This window comes from Elgaria multicarinata, chromosome 7 (genome assembly GCF_023053635.1).
Source record: "Elgaria multicarinata webbii isolate HBS135686 ecotype San Diego chromosome 7, rElgMul1.1.pri, whole genome shotgun sequence".
Classification (NCBI taxonomy): domain Eukaryota; kingdom Metazoa; phylum Chordata; class Lepidosauria; order Squamata; family Anguidae; genus Elgaria; species Elgaria multicarinata.
Window position 1 is genome coordinate 107,508,052 of NC_086177.1, and position 17,991 is coordinate 107,526,042.

At 47.4% G+C, this 17,991-nt stretch overlaps 2 protein-coding genes across 2 annotated transcripts in view; one reads left to right on the forward strand and one right to left on the reverse strand.

The window, feature by feature from the left end:
* The window catches only part of LOC134401988 (MAP kinase-interacting serine/threonine-protein kinase 1-like), a 758,389-nt gene that overhangs the window by 169,747 nt on the left and 570,651 nt on the right, over window positions 1–17,991 (reverse strand). The gene's annotated exons all lie outside the window — the stretch shown is intronic.
* LOC134401997 (mas-related G-protein coupled receptor member H-like) lies at window positions 969–1,949 on the forward strand. Its single transcript, XM_063131362.1, has one exon. The coding sequence runs from the start codon at window positions 969–971 to the stop codon at window positions 1,947–1,949; it is 981 nt and encodes a 326-aa protein (XP_062987432.1).

A 17,991-nucleotide genomic window follows, 5' to 3' on the forward strand; every position in this document is an offset into this window, starting at 1 on the left:
TTGTATTTTATTCTTCATTTTACATACTGGTGTGTGTGTGTGTGTGTGTGTGTGTGTGTGTGTGTGTGTGTGTGTTTGCAAGCCACCTCAAAGGTCAGGGAATATCTTGACTTTATCCCCTTTTTGCATAGGATCTTTTTACCCATATAATATAAAGATCTGAAATGGACCCTTCTCTTTCTTGAAGCTGCTACAACCCAGGGACTCTTAGGGCTCATCTACACCAAGCAGATATTCCACTATGAAAGTGGTATATAAAAGGCAGGAGCCACACTACTGCTTTATAGTGGTACTGAAGTGCACTGATGACTGTGGGGACCCATGACACATACCATATACTATTTTCATAGTATTATATCCTGCTTGGTGTAGATGTGTCATGGGCCCCATCATTTGTCAGTGCACTTCTTTACCACTATAAAGCAGTAGTGTAGATCCTGCAGTGCACTTCAATATCACTATAAAGCAATAGTGTGGCTCCTGCCTTTTATATACCACTTTCATACCGCTTTCATAGTGGAATATCCTGCTTGGTGTAGATGAGCCCTTAAACTCAGGGCTCAGGGCTCAGAACTAGCAACTGTGTTTTTCATTGGCCCTAGTTTCCAGGCAGTCATAAGACACATCAGTTTCATTAACTGGAAGCTACTGAAGAATGGATAATGAGCCAAATCCGAACTGCCAATTTCACAAAAGTGAGGTATATGGTCTGTGTGTCAATGGACCCCAACAGTTGCCAGTGCACTTCAGTACCACTACAAAGCAGTAGTGTGGCTCCTGCATTTTATATACCGCTTTCATAGTGGAATATCTGCTTGGTGTAGATGAGCCCACAGGGAATTAAAAATGTTCCCATGTTATTCATCTGGCTCCATAACAGCAATTGATTCCTCTTTCTTTCTTTTTCCTTTCTTTCTTTTAACAGGCATTTGCATGAATACATTAGGTATCCTGGCCTGGGATCAAATATGGCTGACAATGACTACAGTTCTTCTGGAGATTTGGAAAACAGATCTCCTTCTTCAAACATAAATGGGAGTATTGGAATTGAACATCCAATTAACACGACAAACGAGCATCCCATCAATAATTTATCACAGCATCTCATCAGCAGCTTCATTGTAATCGTCTGCCTGTTGGGGCTGCTGGGAAATGGACATGTCATTTGGCTTCTCTGCTTCTCCCTTAAGAAGAATCCTTTCACCACCTACATCCTGAACCTCACCATAGCTGATTTCGGTGTCCTCATCTCTCTCATTGCACATGCTTTGTTTGGAATAATAGTAACTTTGTACAATGGAAATTCTGTCCTCTCTTTGTTTTTTCCAGTATTTCTTGAACTATATTTCATCACTTATTCTACTGGTCAATTTCTCCCAGCCGCCATCAGCATTGACAGGTGTCTGGCTGTCCTCTTCCCAATCTGGCATCGATATCGCCGTCCAGCACGCTTATCTACCATTGTATGTGCTCTGGTATGGATCCTCTCCTTCCTACTGGCTGTAATTCATCTCAGTCTCCAAAGGACTGGGGACTCTGGAAATAACCTCCTATTGTTTCAGCTTCTTCTAATTTGCTCTCTGCTTTGTACCATCCTCATGGTCCTCTCCACACTGACCTTATTCATCATCCATACCTGCTGGAAATCAAATCATCAACAGCAGGGAAAGCTTGTCACAGCACTCCTCCTCTTTCTCGTTTTTGCTTTTCCAATGAATGTCTTGTGTGTAATTTACTCTTATTATGTTCCCAACCAAAGTGTCATGCTAACTGGTTTTGCCTGCGCCTCTTTGAACAGTAGCATTAATCCACTGATTTATTTCTTAGTTGGAAGGAGACAAAAGAAAGGTCTATCCAAAGTGTCTATGAAGGTTGCACTCCAGAGGGTTTTCAACGATGAGCAGAACTTTATGGAAGAGCAGAATCTAAGCATTGAAACACCGTTGTGAAGGCCCTTTATAGGCATGACAAAGAAACATCCAAGGGATATTCTCTCTCTCTCTCTCTCTTTAATTCATAATTTTATTTTCTAATATAAAAAGTAGCATTGTAAACAACAGCCACAACTGATACAAGTTAGCCAACAATAAAGGAAATGAGCCTGCATGTACACTTTTCCAAAATGAAATGTTTTGAACAATATTTGTCATGACAGGACATTGTAGAAGATTTTGGCATGATTCCAATACATTCATCTGTTCTGATAATATACTTAAAAATGCAGTAAAAGTTTTTACAAGGTCTGACAAACACACACATACACATACACACATTCTAAGTGTTAGGTAATTAAAAAAAAGGGGGAAACCTGTCCCATATAGTTTGGAATTCAATTCCGTGTTTCAAGCCATTTATTTCTTATTGTCAATCCTATTACAAAATTACACACACACACTTGATCTTAGCCAAAAGGCCGAGAAGCTCCATCGATTACACCCAATTACCAGAAACAGAAACATCCAAGTACAGCAGAAGGAGGAGATATACTAACAGCAAAAGATTCAAACCACAAGGGAAATCTAATTTTAGCGCCAAACCAAGTGGCCTTGGAAATCTCCCCACTACCAAATGGTGTGGTTCCCAGCTGGCAGGGGAAAACCAGAGTGGCGAATAACTTAAATGTACTGTTAAACATGGAAATCCAGCCAAGGTGTATAAGTATGCTAAATATACTCCCAACTCCTCCTTACCTCAAGAGATGTATAGTCTCCTTCAGCTCTCTAGCCACGGTCAGAGAAATCATGACAGCTAAATTCCGCCTGGCCAAACATGGAGTAAGGACGAGAAGAGTCTTCAAAACTACTCAATTAACATCGCTGCTGAAGCAGACCATTAGAAGGAAACCTGTGGTACAGCCCCATACAATACAATATAGAAAATGCACAATCCCTAAGCAACTTACTACAGAGATGCTCATTGATTTAACATCTCAGGAGATGGACACTCAGCCCATTAACACAGGGTGCATCGACCAGGATTCATCAGGAGCGATACTCAGACCATGAGCCCCTAGTAGACCGTCATCCAGAGGAAATGACATATTAGGGTTGGCAACTCCACTAGTCAATACTGAAATTATCCCAAACAGTAAAAACACCCAATTATTATTAACAATACAAAATAAGTTGAAAACAGTGACGGCTGAAATTAACACCTTCCCACACCCTTCGCCAGAAACAGACCAAAAGGAAAACCCGAAACAGAATATACATTTCTACCCAAATGGCTCTGTGCTATTGGACCCCCTAGCTGACCGGATAGAACCAGACTGTCTTTCCTGACAAACAAAAGCTGGCTGAATTCCACTAAACTGTGTCTCCTGGAACATCTTGGGATGGTCCAACAAAAAAAACGGATCCCCTTTTAGAAGATACCTTAAAATCTTCGACATTATATTTTTTTACAAGAGATCTGGTGCACTGGGAATATCTGCCTAAGTGACAACAAAATATATGCAGTTCCTGTGACCTCCGGCAGAGGCACAGGGCGACCTTGGGGGGGAGTCTAGCTTGTTGCATCTCCACCTCTATGAAGGCTGAAAGCTATCTTATTAACAACTTGCAACCCTGGGCATTGGCTATATTTCTGAAAAATTAGTATTTATTGCACTATCAAACTGGGAGAACATTTTACAGTTCAAAGTTTATAAAACAGTTATTGGCTAGATACCCTATGTTTTCTTGGGGGGGGGGGTATCTACACTACTGCTTTTAAAGCGCTTTAAAGGACTTTGAAAACGTTTTGAAAACTGTATATGCAGTGTGTCCTGGCCCCAAACAGTTCTCAAAACTGTTATAAAGCGCTTTAAAGCAGTAGTGTAGATCCCCCCTGGATGGCTTTATGAATGGATTTACTTTAGATGGTTTTAGCTTTAGTTAAGAACATAAGACGTGCCATGGTGGATCTAGTCCAGCACTCTGTTCACACAGTGGCCAACCAGCTGTTGATCAGGGACCAACAAAGCAGGACACGGTGCAGCAGCACCCTCCCACGCATGTTCCCCCAGCAACTGGTGCACACAGGCTTACTGCCTCAGATACTAGAGGTAGCACATGACCATCAGGGCTAGTAGCCATTGATAGCCTTCTCCTTCAGGAATTTATCAACCCTCTTTTAAAGCCTCCTTTAGCTACAGTATGATCCTATTAATGATGAATCAAAAGTAAGTCCCACCGAATTTAATGGAGTGGGACCCTGCTTATGCTCAGGAACAGTCTTCTTCAGGCAAATACTTAGCTGATGTGTGCTAGAGGGGCAGGGAGGAAGAGGGAGAGAGATATCTCAATTAGAAGCAGTAAACAGGGAAGACAGGAGGTGAATCCTTAGGATTTACCTAGAAGTGGGATGGACAGAGGAACAGTGGCATTCACTGGGGACTGTGTGTGAGTTGGGAGTATGTTCTCAGTCCCTCTCTCCTCCTCGCAATTTCCTCCGGTCTACTCTACCACAGTTCATTGGGGTCAAAATGGGTGGAGCTCCTGGAATCCCACCAGAAGGCTGCACTGCACAGCTTGGAATGACATCACATCACAATGTTGGTCCATCTGGGTGTGGATGCAAATAGCAAAGAGACTGCTCTTTTGAAAATCGTCAAGCAAGTTCCTCTTTTTGTCTTCTTCTTGGGAATGTCAGCAGTTGCTACATAATAATTTCTGCTTCATGTCAAGAGGCAAATTAGGTTCGGTCAAACAGAGAGATGAGATGAAGGAAGGAAATCTAATGGTCTGAAGTGCTTGTATCCAAAAAAAAGTGACAGCTGCACCACACCAAGGATTGTCACCATCATCACCAGGTACCTTTGAGTTTGGCAACAGTGCAGTTTGAGGTTGTATAAATGTAAGTGGGCTTCTGTCCTCTATTTCAGATTGTAAAGAAATATGATGAAGCTGTTTGCTGTTCAGGATGGAATTTTAAGCTATCAATAGCAGCAGCTGCAATCTTTTCCTGCTCTTAAACAGTGACTGGCTGATATGAGAACTACCGGGCTCTAATGGATGTTTGGTTATGAATTCAGGACACGTTCTTAATGGTTTGGGGTATGAATGGTAGTTTAGGTGCATGAGAGAGGGCATCTTCTGAATGCATGTTATTTATTTTTAATTATTATTATGAAAAACATGAATACGTTCATTCATTAGCATGCCTCAAGGATCAAGCATGAAAATGGCAAATCAAAACGAAGAGAAACAGAGAAAAGGATGGCGATATTAGAAAATAACAGAATAATGGCATGTAACTAATCTTTTACACTTAGAAATGCTAACTTGGGCCAGCTCTACACCAAGCAGGATTTGACACATTGAAAACATTTTGAAAATGTATTTATTTATTTATTTATTTATTTATTTATTTATTACATTTTTATACTGCCCCATAGCCGAAGCTCTCTGGGTGGTTCACAAAAATTAAAATCATAAGCTGTACATGGAGTGTGTCCTGGGCCTCAACAGTTGTCACTACTGTTCTAAACTGTTTTAAAGCAGTAGTGTAGATCCTGCCTTTGTCTCTATTTGCATAATAAGGTATGGATTTGACCCAAACGCAGCGCTGGTGATCTACAGCATTTCCCAGGGCAAAAGGCAAGCTAAACTCAACCCACCCCTGATTTGTATGGGGTGAATCTAAGGATGGGGAGAATTTACTGAATTTCACAATGTCACCCCAATATGTGAACCAAAACGCCATTATCTTTAGAAATATGCACTTTCCTGAATATTGCAATACAGTTCTCTAATCAAACAAGGTGTACAATAATGTATATATCAAGGAAAGTGGCCCAAAAATGCATAAATTAGTGAAAATAATAACACAAATGATTTATAATAGGAATATGTCTTGCAGAGATGCATATATTAGGCACTTACATTTCTCAGTGTTCAGAAGGGGGATCTGATGTTTCCTATCACCTCTGGAATCATATGACTGTACCTTAAACCAAATTTTAAGATCTGTAACTTAATGAATCGGTCAATGTGGTAAGGCAATTAGGTGTGAAATGGAAATTAAGAGCATCATCAGATGCACATTTTATAGCACACTTGTTACCCGTCAGTCATGGATTTTCGAGGGTCCCTCTCACAATGGTGTCTGCCTCCTGCGTGCCTCCCGCTGGTTTCCAGCTGATTCTGCCATTTGTTCATAGTAAAATAGTCCAAAAAAAGTGACTCTTCTTATAATGAAATTGATCGCCATTTCGTGCCATGTGCAGAGACATTTCGCTATAAAATGCCCACTAGACAGCGCTGTCCCACTGCATTGAATGGGCCATGTGGTTGCAGCTGGTTTCCCCTTTCTCTCCTATGTGATTTTTCTCGTCGCTATAGCAGAAGAGCAGCAGGAAGCAAGAGCAACGATAAGGAAACACAATTTCCCCCTGTCTGATAGAATCATAGAATAGTAGAGTTGGAAGGATCCTATAAGGCCATCCAGTCCAACCCCCTGCTCAATACAGGAATCCACCTTAAAGCATCCCTGACAGATGGCCGTCCAGCTGCCTCTTGAAGGCCTCTAGTGTGGGAGATCCCACCACCTCCCTAGGTAACTGATTCCATTGTCATACTGCTCTAACAGTCAGGAAGTTTTTCCTGATGTCCAGCTGGAATCTGGCTTCCTGTAACTTGAGCCCGTTATTCCGTGTCCTGCACTCTGGACAATCATAAAGCAATAGTTTAGATCCTGCCTCTGTTTTCTCTTCTTTAACCAGTTACTGTTCCATAAGAGGACCTCTCCTCTTTTACCATGACTGCTAAGTTTGCTTAGAGACTTTGGTGAGGGCCTTCATCAATAGCCTTTTGGAAGTCCAAGTAAACAATGCCCAATGCATCACCCCTGTCTACATGTTTGTTGACATTCTCAAAGAACTCTAAAAGATTAGTGAGACAGAACTTACCTTTGCAGAATCCATTTGATTATTATTTTTCAGAAGGACGTGTCCTACTATATGCTTACTGATTTGGGGCCTTGCTAGACTAGCTGGATAAGCTGGCAGGGAGGCGGGGCAATGGTGCGCTAACTTTACTCTGGACTCTGGAAGCCCTGCAGCGTTGGCCATTTTTTTATAGTGTTAAAGGGGCCACGTGCACCCCGAAGACTCCGGACAAGGTAAGTGGGTTTTTTTTAAAAAAAAATATCCTTCCCTCGCCCCCATCCCATCCCCGGCTTTCTGGCTTTCCCCCCACCCCACCCCCCGTGCCATCCCCGGCTCTCCTTCACTTGCCCCCATCCCGTGCCATCCCCGGCTCTCCTTCCCTCGCCCCTATCCCATGCCGTCCCTGGCTCTCCTTCCCTTGCCCCCATCCCGTGCCATCCCCGGCTCTCCTTCCCTCGTCCCCACCCTGTGCCATCCCCGGCTCTCTGGCTTTCCCCCCCCATCCCATGCCATCCCCGGCTCTCCTTCCCTCGCCCCCATCCCGTGCCATCCCCAGCTGTCCAGCTTTCCCCCCACCCCCACCCCGTGCCATCCCCGGCTCTCCAGCTTTCCCCCCCTCTCTCCTGGCGGGTCCGGCCTTCCCCCTGCCCCTCTCTCCCCCCCGCCGGGATCCCCCCCGCCAGATGAGCACAGCGCTCATATGAGCGCTGTGCCAGTCCATGGCTTTTCCCAGCTACTCGCGAGTAAGCAAGTAGCCGCAAAAAGCCACAGACCCTGCTAGACGTTCCGCAGCCCCGGCCTCAGGCCAGGGCTGCGGAAAAGCCACGCCATAAGCAACATCGCTTATAAGGCAAGCTTCAGCGCGGCCTGACCCCGGATTCCCCTTTGCATCATCTGGATGCACAGGAGGGAAACCGGGCCTCACACCGCGCTAAGTCCTGGTCTAGCAAGGCCCTTGGTCTTTAATAATATTTTCAACCAATTTACTTGGAACAGGTGTTAAACTAACTGGTCTATAATTTCCTGGATTTCGCCTTTCCACCCCCCATCCCCATCCCTTTTTTTAAAAAATTGGTGTTATGCTGGGCCATCCTCCAGTTCTTTTACTGCATGAAGCTTCTTCCAAATTCTTAGGAAAAAGGAATATATAGTATCTGTTTGATGGCATTCTATGCCTTTGCCTCATAGAATGAGGACAATGGTGGGAATAAATGATTCAGGTGTTTCATGGGACTAGCATGCTTACCTACTTGAATTCATTCACCGAAAAACCTGCATGTTTAAAAGACCAGAAGATAAGGCTATCTTACATTGGTCCAACCTCCACAAAGCCAGGAAATTGAAAGATAAAGCTGATGCTTTATTTGAAATGCCCTGTGATCAGTCATGATGTTGTACAATGCCACAAATTGTGCTTGCTGACAACTAAACCTCCATTCGGCCACATTTTTCCTGGGTCTTTCAACCCCAAATCCAGATGGTGGGGGCGGGGCGGGGGACAGAGTGCGTGGAACCAGCAAAGATAGAATCATAGAATCATAGAATAGTAGAGTTGGAGGGGGCCTACAAGGCCATCGAGTCCAACCCCCTGCTCAACGCAGGAATCCACCCTAAAGCATCCCTGACAGATGGTTGTCCAGCTGCCTCTTGAAGGCCTCTAGTGTGGGGGAGCCCACAACCTCCCTAGGTAACTGGTTCCATTGTCGTACTGCTCTAACAGTCAGGAAGTTTTTCCTCATGTCCAGCCAGAATCTGACTTCCTGTAACTTGAGCTCGTTATTCCATGTCCTACACTCTGGGAGGATGGAGAAGAGAAATCACCAAGGAAATCACCAAGTTTTTAACTAGGTAAACTCTAATATATTCAGAAATAATGGGCAAAGGAAGTTGCCAGCATAGGGATCCATGTCATTTTCACAGAGGGAGATTTTTTCTTTTCTTTCTTTTCCAATTTAAACTGCCCTCCTTCCCTCAGTCTTTCCCCAATCTTCTTGAATTTTTCAGATTAAGTAAACACAATGTTCCTTCTTGGCACATGTCAATTTCAGGTAGATTGGTGAAACATTTTCAAATTTAAGAATGTTAGAATGACCAACCCCACCCAATTACCTGACAAAAGTATTTACATCAGCCAAATATGTTTATTAGACTTCAGAAGGGGATACCTGATCATATCTATGGTGCCTGGAACCATACAATGCTGCCTCAAACAAACTTTTAAGTTCTGTAATTTACTTAATGAGCCAGTAAATTCACCATACTAGATAGTATGGTAAGGCAATTAGGTGTGAAGTAAAATTAAGGCACCAGAGCAATGCCATACAAACAATAAGCATATTGTCTCTGGAGAGACCACCAGTGAGGGAGGAAGCAGCGGCCAGGCACCTCTCCACCGTGCCTGGGTCCAGCTCCAGCTGAGAGCCCCCTCCCTCCTGCTACCAACTGTCTCTGCAGAGGCCACCAGTGAGGGAGGAAGCAGCAGCCAGGCACCTCTCCACCGTGCCTGGGTCCAGCTCCAGCTGAGAGCCCCCTCCCTCCTGCTACCAACTGTCTCTGCAGAGGCCACCAGTGAGGGAGGAAGCAGCAGCCAGGCACCTCTCCACCGTGCCTGAGTCCAGCTCCAGCTGAGAGCCCCCTCCCTCCTGCTACCAACTGTCTCTGCAGAGGCCACCAGTGAGGGAGGAAGCAGCAGCCAGGCACCTCTCCACCGTGCCTGGGTCCAGCTCCAGCTGAGAGCCCCCTCCCTCCTGCTACCAACTGTCTCTGCAGAGGCCACCAGTGAGGGAGGAAGCAGCAGCCAGGCCCCTCTCCACCGTGCCTGGGTCCAGCTCCAGCTGAGAGCCCCCTCCCTCCTGCTACCAACTGTCTCTGGAGAGGCCACCAGTGAGGGAGGAAGCAGCAGCCAGGCACCTCTCCACCGTGCCTGGGTCCAGCTCCAGCTGAGAGCCCCCTCCCTCCTGCTACCAACTGTCTCTGCAGAGGCCACCAGTGAGGGAGGAAGCAGCAACCAGGCACCTCTCCACCGTGCCTGGGTCCAGCTCCACCTGAGAGCCCCCTCCCTCTTGCTACCAACTGTCTCTGCAGAGGCCACCAGTGAGGGAGGAAGCAGCAGCCAGGCACCTCTCCACCGTGCCTGGGTCCAGCTCCAGCTGAGAGCCCCCTCCCTCCTGCTATCAACTGTCTCTGGAGAGGCCACCAGTGAGGGAGGAAGCAGCAGCCAGGCACCTCTCCACCGTGCCTGGGTCCAGCTCCAGCTGAGAGCCCCCTCCCTCCTGCTACCAACTGTCTCTGCAGAGGCCACCAGTGAGGGAGGAAGCAGCAGCCAGGCACCTCTCCACCGTGCCTGAGTCCAGCTCCAGCTGAGAGCCCCCTCCCTCCTGCTACCAACTGTCTCTGCAGAGGCCACCAGTGAGGGAGGAAGCAGCAGCCAGGCACCTCTCCACCGTGCCTGGGTCCAGCTCCAGCTGAGAGCCCCCTCCCTCCTGCTACCAACTGTCTCTGCAGAGGCCACCAGTGAGGGAGGAAGCAGCAGCCAGGCCCCTCTCCACCGTGCCTGGGTCCAGCTCCAGCTGAGAGCCCCCTCCCTCCTGCTACCAACTGTCTCTGGAGAGGCCACCAGTGAGGGAGGAAGCAGCAGCCAGGCACCTCTCCACCGTGCCTGGGTCCAGCTCCAGCTGAGAGCCCCCTCCCTCCTGCTACCAACTGTCTCTGCAGAGGCCACCAGTGAGGGAGGAAGCAGCAACCAGGCACCTCTCCACCGTGCCTGGGTCCAGCTCCACCTGAGAGCCCCCTCCCTCTTGCTACCAACTGTCTCTGCAGAGGCCACCAGTGAGGGAGGAAGCAGCAGCCAGGCACCTCTCCACCGTGCCTGGGTCCAGCTCCAGCTGAGAGCCCCCTCCCTCCTGCTATCAACTGTCTCTGGAGAGGCCACCAGTGAGGGAGGAAGCAGCAGCCAGGCACCTCTCCACCGTGCCTGGGTCCAGCTCCAGCTGAGAGCCCCCTCCCTCCTGCTACCAACTGTCTCTGCAGAGGCCACCAGTGAGGGAGGAAGCAGCAGCCAGGCACCTCTCCACCGTGCCTGGGTCCAGCTCCAGCTAAGAGAGCCCCCTCCCTCCTGCTACCAACTGTCTCTGCAGAGGCCACCAGTGAGGGAGGAAGCAGCAGCCAGGCACCTCTCCACCGTGCCTGAGTCCAGCTCCAGCTGAGAGCCCCCTCCCTCCTGCTACCAACTGTCTCTGCAGAGGCCACCAGTGAGGGAGGAAGCAGCAGCCAGGCACCTCTCCACCGTGCCTGGGTCCAGCTCCAGCTGAGAGCCCCCTCCCTCCTGCTACCAACTGTCTCTGCAGAGGCCACCAGTGAGGGAGGAAGCAGCAGCCAGGCCCCTCTCCACCGTGCCTGGGTCCAGCTCCAGCTGAGAGCCCCCTCCCTCCTGCTACCAACTGTCTCTGGAGAGGCCACCAGTGAGGGAGGAAGCAGCAGCCAGGCACCTCTCCACCGTGCCTGGGTCCAGCTCCAGCTGAGAGCCCCCTCCCTCCTGCTACCAACTGTCTCTGCAGAGGCCACCAGTGAGGGAGGAAGCAGCAACCAGGCACCTCTCCACCGTGCCTGGGTCCAGCTCCACCTGAGAGCCCCCTCCCTCTTGCTACCAACTGTCTCTGCAGAGGCCACCAGTGAGGGAGGAAGCAGCAGCCAGGCACCTCTCCACCGTGCCTGGGTCCAGCTCCAGCTGAGAGCCCCCTCCCTCCTGCTATCAACTGTCTCTGGAGAGGCCACCAGTGAGGGAGGAAGCAGCAGCCAGGCACCTCTCCACCGTGCCTGGGTCCAGCTCCAGCTGAGAGCCCCCTCCCTCCTGCTACCAACTGTCTCTGGAGAGGCCACCAGTGAGGGAGGAAGCAGCAGCCAGGCACCTCTCCACCGTGCCTGGGTCCAGCTCCACCTGAGAGCCCCCTCCCTCTTGCTACCAACTGTCTCTGCAGAGGCCACCAGTGAGGGAGGAAGCAGCAGCCAGGCCCCTCTCCACCGTGCCTGGGTCCAGCTCCAGCTGAGAGCCCCCTCCCTCCTGCTACCAACTGTCTCTGGAGAGGCCACCAGTGAGGGAGGAAGCAGCAGCCAGGCACCTCTCCACCGTGCCTGGGTCCAGCTCCAGCTGAGAGCCCCCTCCCTCCTGCTACCAACTGTCTCTGCAGAGGCCACCAGTGAGGGAGGAAGCAGCAACCAGGCACCTCTCCACCGTGCCTGGGTCCAGCTCCACCTGAGAGCCCCCTCCCTCTTGCTACCAACTGTCTCTGCAGAGGCCACCAGTGAGGGAGGAAGCAGCAGCCAGGCACCTCTCCACCGTGCCTGGGTCCAGCTCCAGCTGAGAGCCCCCTCCCTCCTGCTACCAACTGTCTCTGCAGAGGCCACCAGTGAGGGAGGAAGCAGCAGCCAGGCACCTCTCCACCGTGCCTGGGTCCAGCTCCAGCTGAGAGCCCCCTCCCTCCTGCTACCAACTGTCTCTGCAGAGGCCACCAGTGAGGGAGGAAGCAGCAGCCAGGCACCTCTCCACCGTGCCTGGGTCCAGCTCCAGCTGAGAGCCCCCTCCCTCCTGCTACCAACTGTCTCTGCAGAGGCCACCAGTGAGGGAGGAAGCAGCAACCAGGCACCTCTCCACCGTGCCTGGGTCCAGCTCCACCTGAGAGCCCCCTCCCTCCTGCTACCAACTGTCTCTGCAGAGGCCACCAGTGAGGGAGGAAGCAGCAGCCAGGCACCTCTCCACCGTGCCTGGGTCCAGCTCCAGCTGAGAGCCCCCTCCCTCCTGCTATCAACTGTCTCTGGAGAGGCCACCAGTGAGGGAGGAAGCAGCAGCCAGGCACCTCTCCACCGTGCCTGGGTCCAGCTCCAGCTGAGAGCCCCCTCCCTCCTGCTGTCACCTGTAACTGCTGAACTTTACAACTAAGATTGTAGTGCCTGAATTTGCTTTCCTTTCCCCCCTCCTCCTCCTCCCTCCCAATCCCCTTTCCTTTTGTGTCATGTCTTTTAGATTGTAAGCCTGTGGGCAGGGACTGTCAAGAAATACTTTTGTAAGCTGCCATGAGAGCCTTTTTTGGCTGAATGGCGGCATAAAAATCCTTAAATAAATAAATAAAATAAATATAATATAAAAAAAAATGTTCAAAATGCATTAGGAACCAATAGAAACTGGAATCAACATATTTATCCAACTATAAGAGCTTCATCCCACGTACCTGTTTCCCTCGAATTATCCCTACAGTGCTAAGCTGTCACCATTGTTGCTGTTGTTGCTACCGGGCGGCTAGATCCTTTGCATACCAGGAAATGCGTTTAAGGGAGGAAATGTAAAAAACAAATTATAAAAAATCAACAGATGACCCAATCCAATTCAAATTTGGTATGCTTAATATCTCCTTAATATCTATTACTGTGCCAATTTTGATGTCTTTATCTTTAAAGCTTATGCAGATGTAGGCATTTGTATACTTTTTCTTCAAATCCTGCTCCTGCGCCCCAGTGGCCGCTCGGAAAACAACAAATGATACGCTCAAAAACTAGTAGCAAAATATTGCACTTCTTTTGGTTAAGAAGCACAATTAAAGCAGGATGCATGGGAGATTATAAACTGGAAAACTTCGGAGTCCTTTGCACGCAATTCACATTGATTGCACAGTACATTGCTGGTGTGATAAAGCTCTAAGTGAGTCAGAAAAGGGAAAGAGAACAGAAAAAACAAACAAACAAAAACCATTGGCCATTAAGATGAGTCTCAGCAGGTAAGAAATGTTAAAAAGATGGAATTCAAACCTAGTAATTAAATCTTGAAGGTGAGGAATAAGTAGTTGTTGTTGTTTTTCCTGCCAGATGGTTTTGGTGAGGGGTTAATGGCTATAGAAGGTCGTTTGGGAGGACAAGGAAGAGATTCTATTAAAGTAACACTTAATGAAATTGAATTCCACCCAGTTTTTCATTGTTTCACATTTCAGAAGTGTAATCTGAAATATCACACACACACCGCCCTCCCCCACCAAAAATACAAGAAACAGGAAGAAGAAATTAGCTCAAATGATGTCTATCTAATGGTTTCAAAAGCAGCAATTACAAGAATAATATTTCTGGGAAATTTTTACTTTTTGCAATTAACTGTAAGAGCAATTAGAAGGTGAAAATAATGTGGATATGTGAGAAATAAAGAGATATGTTACTTTTTCAATGATGCTATAAGGATGCTAATGCTATATGTTATAAAAAAATATAATATAATTAAAAATATGTGGCTGAATAGCAGCCAGCCTAAAGTACTGTTATCTTTACTGAAAGATGGTTAAGGGACAGGAAACTGCTCAGACAGGTGTTTTAGCCGTTAGACTGTTCAGTTGAAGTGAAAGAGAATAATACGGAACTTGTGGTTAGACTAGTGGTCAGAAGAAGTAACAAAACTGAAACATACATCTGTTGTTTCTTAACTTGTGACTTTGTGGTTACCTGATGGGTGGAGGGATGATCGAGAGCAATAAAGTGGGTAGGCCCAGATAAATCAAACCTATATTTGAGCATAAGTAAATAGGGATGGGTGGAATATTAAATGAAATTAAAAAAGCAAGTCAACAAAGGCGGGACAAAGCTGCGTGCCGGGATAGGCTGTAACCCCTCAAGTCTCTAACCAATAACGAGACGGGGAGGGACCTCTTCGGCCGGGTGTAAGGTATAAGATGTCTTGACATGTGCTTGGAGGGGGTGCCTACTTTGCTAGAGCACCCAGACTTGCAATTCTGTATCAATAAAAGGAACAGAGTGCTTTCACCATTGTCCTTGAATCTTTATTTCAAATCGCATTTCTAACAATTTGGGGGCTCGTCCGTGATACAGCCATCGTGGCTGCTGGCCATCGGTGCCAGACACAGGGAAGACGCATCCTGCTGAAGTTTTGGCAGCCCCTCTGGCCTACACCGAGGGTCAGTGGTCTGACTGGCAAAATCCTGGAACATTTGGACTGGTGAAACCACTTAGGGATTCAAGTGTAGGCACTGCATCGACCAGGCAACTTCGTGCACGAACCAAGGTAAGAAAAGTGACTATTAAGTATTACCTTGGTGGTCGGGATGGTGGGTGGATGGTGGAGTGGAGAGTCCTGATTGATGTTTGAGACATGCCCAAGAGGCACGAAGCGAGTGTGGAGTTTCTTTTCCGCGGTTCCATTTCTTCACGAGAAGTATGGACAGAGAGAGACGAAGCGATTGAAAGATTGACTGTTGGGTGACACTTCCACACCTTGGGAGACGTTTGGTGGTTCGCGCTTAGCCCCACTTGGGAGACATTTGGCGGTTCATATTTAGTGGTTCGCACTTAGCCCCATTCTTTGGGAGACAGTTGGCGGTTCGCACTTAGTAGTTCGCGCTTAGCCCCACTTGGGAGACAGTTGGCGGTTCGCACTTAGCCCCAAGGAATATCCACACCCTGAGTGGACTATTTGCAGGAGTTGCTTAGTCCAGGGTCCGGGGTTTCACCATGGGAAATAAGGTGCCTAAAAAGGAGAAAGGACCATATGAGTCTCTCCAGGGTCATGACATTCCTCCCAATAGTCCGTTGGGGAGGATGCTGATGTCATAGAAATATTTATCTTGTACAAAAAGAAAAGACAGGAAGAAGATGATTAAATATTGTTGTTTGGAATGGCCAAAGAAAACCATAGAACCCCCTAGTGTTTTCTGGCCAAAATATGGGTCTGATGAAGCCTGGGTGTCAGACTTTAAACTTCTATGTTAACAATAAAACTCCAGGATCACAAGAAAACGTATGCCTCTTGTTGGATGACTAAAGATAATAAGGAGCAGTTGATACCCCTAAAAATCCACAGGAAGAAGAAGCAAGTCAAAATACCAAAGACTCCTGAATTTAAAATCCTGAATTTAAAATAAGAACCGTTAAATTGCCTGCCTCCTCCTTATGTATTTCTGCCTAACCAAGCTAGTAACATAGTGTCAAATGCACCATGAACAAAGGGGGGGGGCAGAAGAGGAGGGAGAAAAATAGAAGAGAAAGAAATAAAAACTCCAGGTGTGTGTGTTTATGTCAAAACCTGGAAATTGCCATATGCAAGAGCCCTGTATGTGGCATTGCAGTTAGATTCACCAAGTTAAAGTCAGACTGCCCAGAAATAGTAAAAACATTATAAAGAAAACATGTAGAATTTATAAGATGCCATCTAAGTTAAAGTTAAAGAGATTAGTGACTTTGAACCAACACAAAAGTAACTTACATTACCGTGACCTGCCGAAGTTATATTTGAAACAGACAGGCTCACGCACTTGAAATATTATTTAGAAGGAGGGGGGGAAACCTTCTCCTTTTCCTGTACTAGCAGCAGTTATGGTTAGATTGCCAAAAGTAAAAAGACTTCAAGCCAACATGTCAACTCCCAGAAACAAAAGTGCTAGGTTATTTGCTTGACAGGTAGCCCAACCAAATGTGATGGGCTACTTGAACAGTGAGCTTGAAAAGACTTTGAAAAGCAAATGCAAGCTTTCTATTTGGACTTGTCCTTTAGGAGTCCTTGGTCAAGATCCAAAGAGTCAGGATAGAAAAAGTGAGAAGTTTATTAGACTCTAGCATTAATAATAAATGCTCCCTGTAAATTGTTTCCTGTGCTAAAATTTTGCTGCCCCAAATCAAGCTCCAGTCAGAGCTTACCAGCTTTAGAATTCAGCTGATAATTAGAATTTTGAACAGAGATTACTTAGGCCTTATGGTCTAGCTAGAAAACCCTTCCCCACTGGAGAACTTGTTTTAACAGAAGCAGACCTCCAGTTGTCAGATTTGTGAAAAGAAGAATAAAAAAGCCACACCTAAAACCCAAAATTTCTCCAGCGTTCGAAAGAAAGAATGAGACAATATTCTTTTTTAAAAAAATTAATTTTGTCACCAAGAATTAGCAAGACGTGGCTAAGAAATTACAGAAAGTTGAAGGATAGAATGATCTAAAGCAGCCACCTGGAGCGGCAGATCTCACCAGCCTGGCCCCCCCTTCTCATGCGGCGGGGGGGCTCGCGAGACAGACGCTGGCTGGCTGGCTGGCTGCACGGCTCTGCCTCCTTGGGAGGGGAGGGGAGCTCACTAGACCCGATCTGAGGAGAAAAAGAAGAAGAGGAGAGACACATCTAAAGCACCGCGTGTGCGCGTACAAAGAAGCAGGATGGCGGGGGACGCTTGCCCTCTGCGCCTGGGCTGGTCTCCTTGGGAGCAGGGGCTGTCCAGGTCTGGGGGACTAGCTCCCGAGGAGACATCCCCTTCGCAGATCGAAAGCAAGAGGGCTGGCGCTGCCTGACACCCCTGCCCTTGTCGGTCTCCCTAAGAGCAAGACTTTGAGGAGTTAGATTCTTTTCTTAGAAGTGAGGGAAAGTCACCGTGACTCTTTCTGTTTTAAGGAGGGGGGTGGAGTAAGAGGAAAATGTAGAACCACCCCTTTTCTCTTCTGAAGTGTTCAAGGAGAAGCAAACACCACTAAGGAAATGCCTGCTCCCCTGGTATGTTTCCTGCCAAAGGGCGGAGAGAAAGGGCAACTGGAGTGGTTGGGAGTCCGGAGTGTCTCCCTTACGAGAGAAGGTTGCATCAACTGGCATTGTTTAGTTTAGAAAAAGGAAAAGAGGAGGCTGAAGAGAGATAGGATAGAGGTGTATAAAATGACGCATGGTATAGAAAATATGGATAGAGAGACATTTCTCTCTCTCTAAAAATATTAGAACCCAGTGGAGTCATCCCATGAAGCTGAGTGGTGGGAGATCCAAGATAGAACTCACTACCACAAGATGTATTGATAGCCACCAATTTGGATAGCTTCAAAAGCAAGTTGAATAAATTCCTGGAAGATAATAATAATAATAATAATAATAATAATAATAATAATAATAATAATAATATATCAATAGCTACTAGCCCTGATGGTTGTGTGCTATCTCTAATATTCAAGACAATAAGCCTGTGTGCACCAGTTGCTGGGGAACATGGGTAGGAGGGTGCTGTTGCACTGTGTCCTGCTTGTTCATCCCTGGCTGATGGCTGGTTGGCCACTGTGTGAACAGAAGTGCTGCTGGATGGATCCTTGGTCTGATCTAGCATGGCTCTTCTTATGTTCT

Bases quoted from the DNA above. Each gene is read 5' to 3' on its own strand.
- LOC134401997 (XM_063131362.1), top strand. From the start codon at position 969: ATGGCTGACAATGACTACAGTTCTTCTGGAGATTTGGAAAACAGATCT.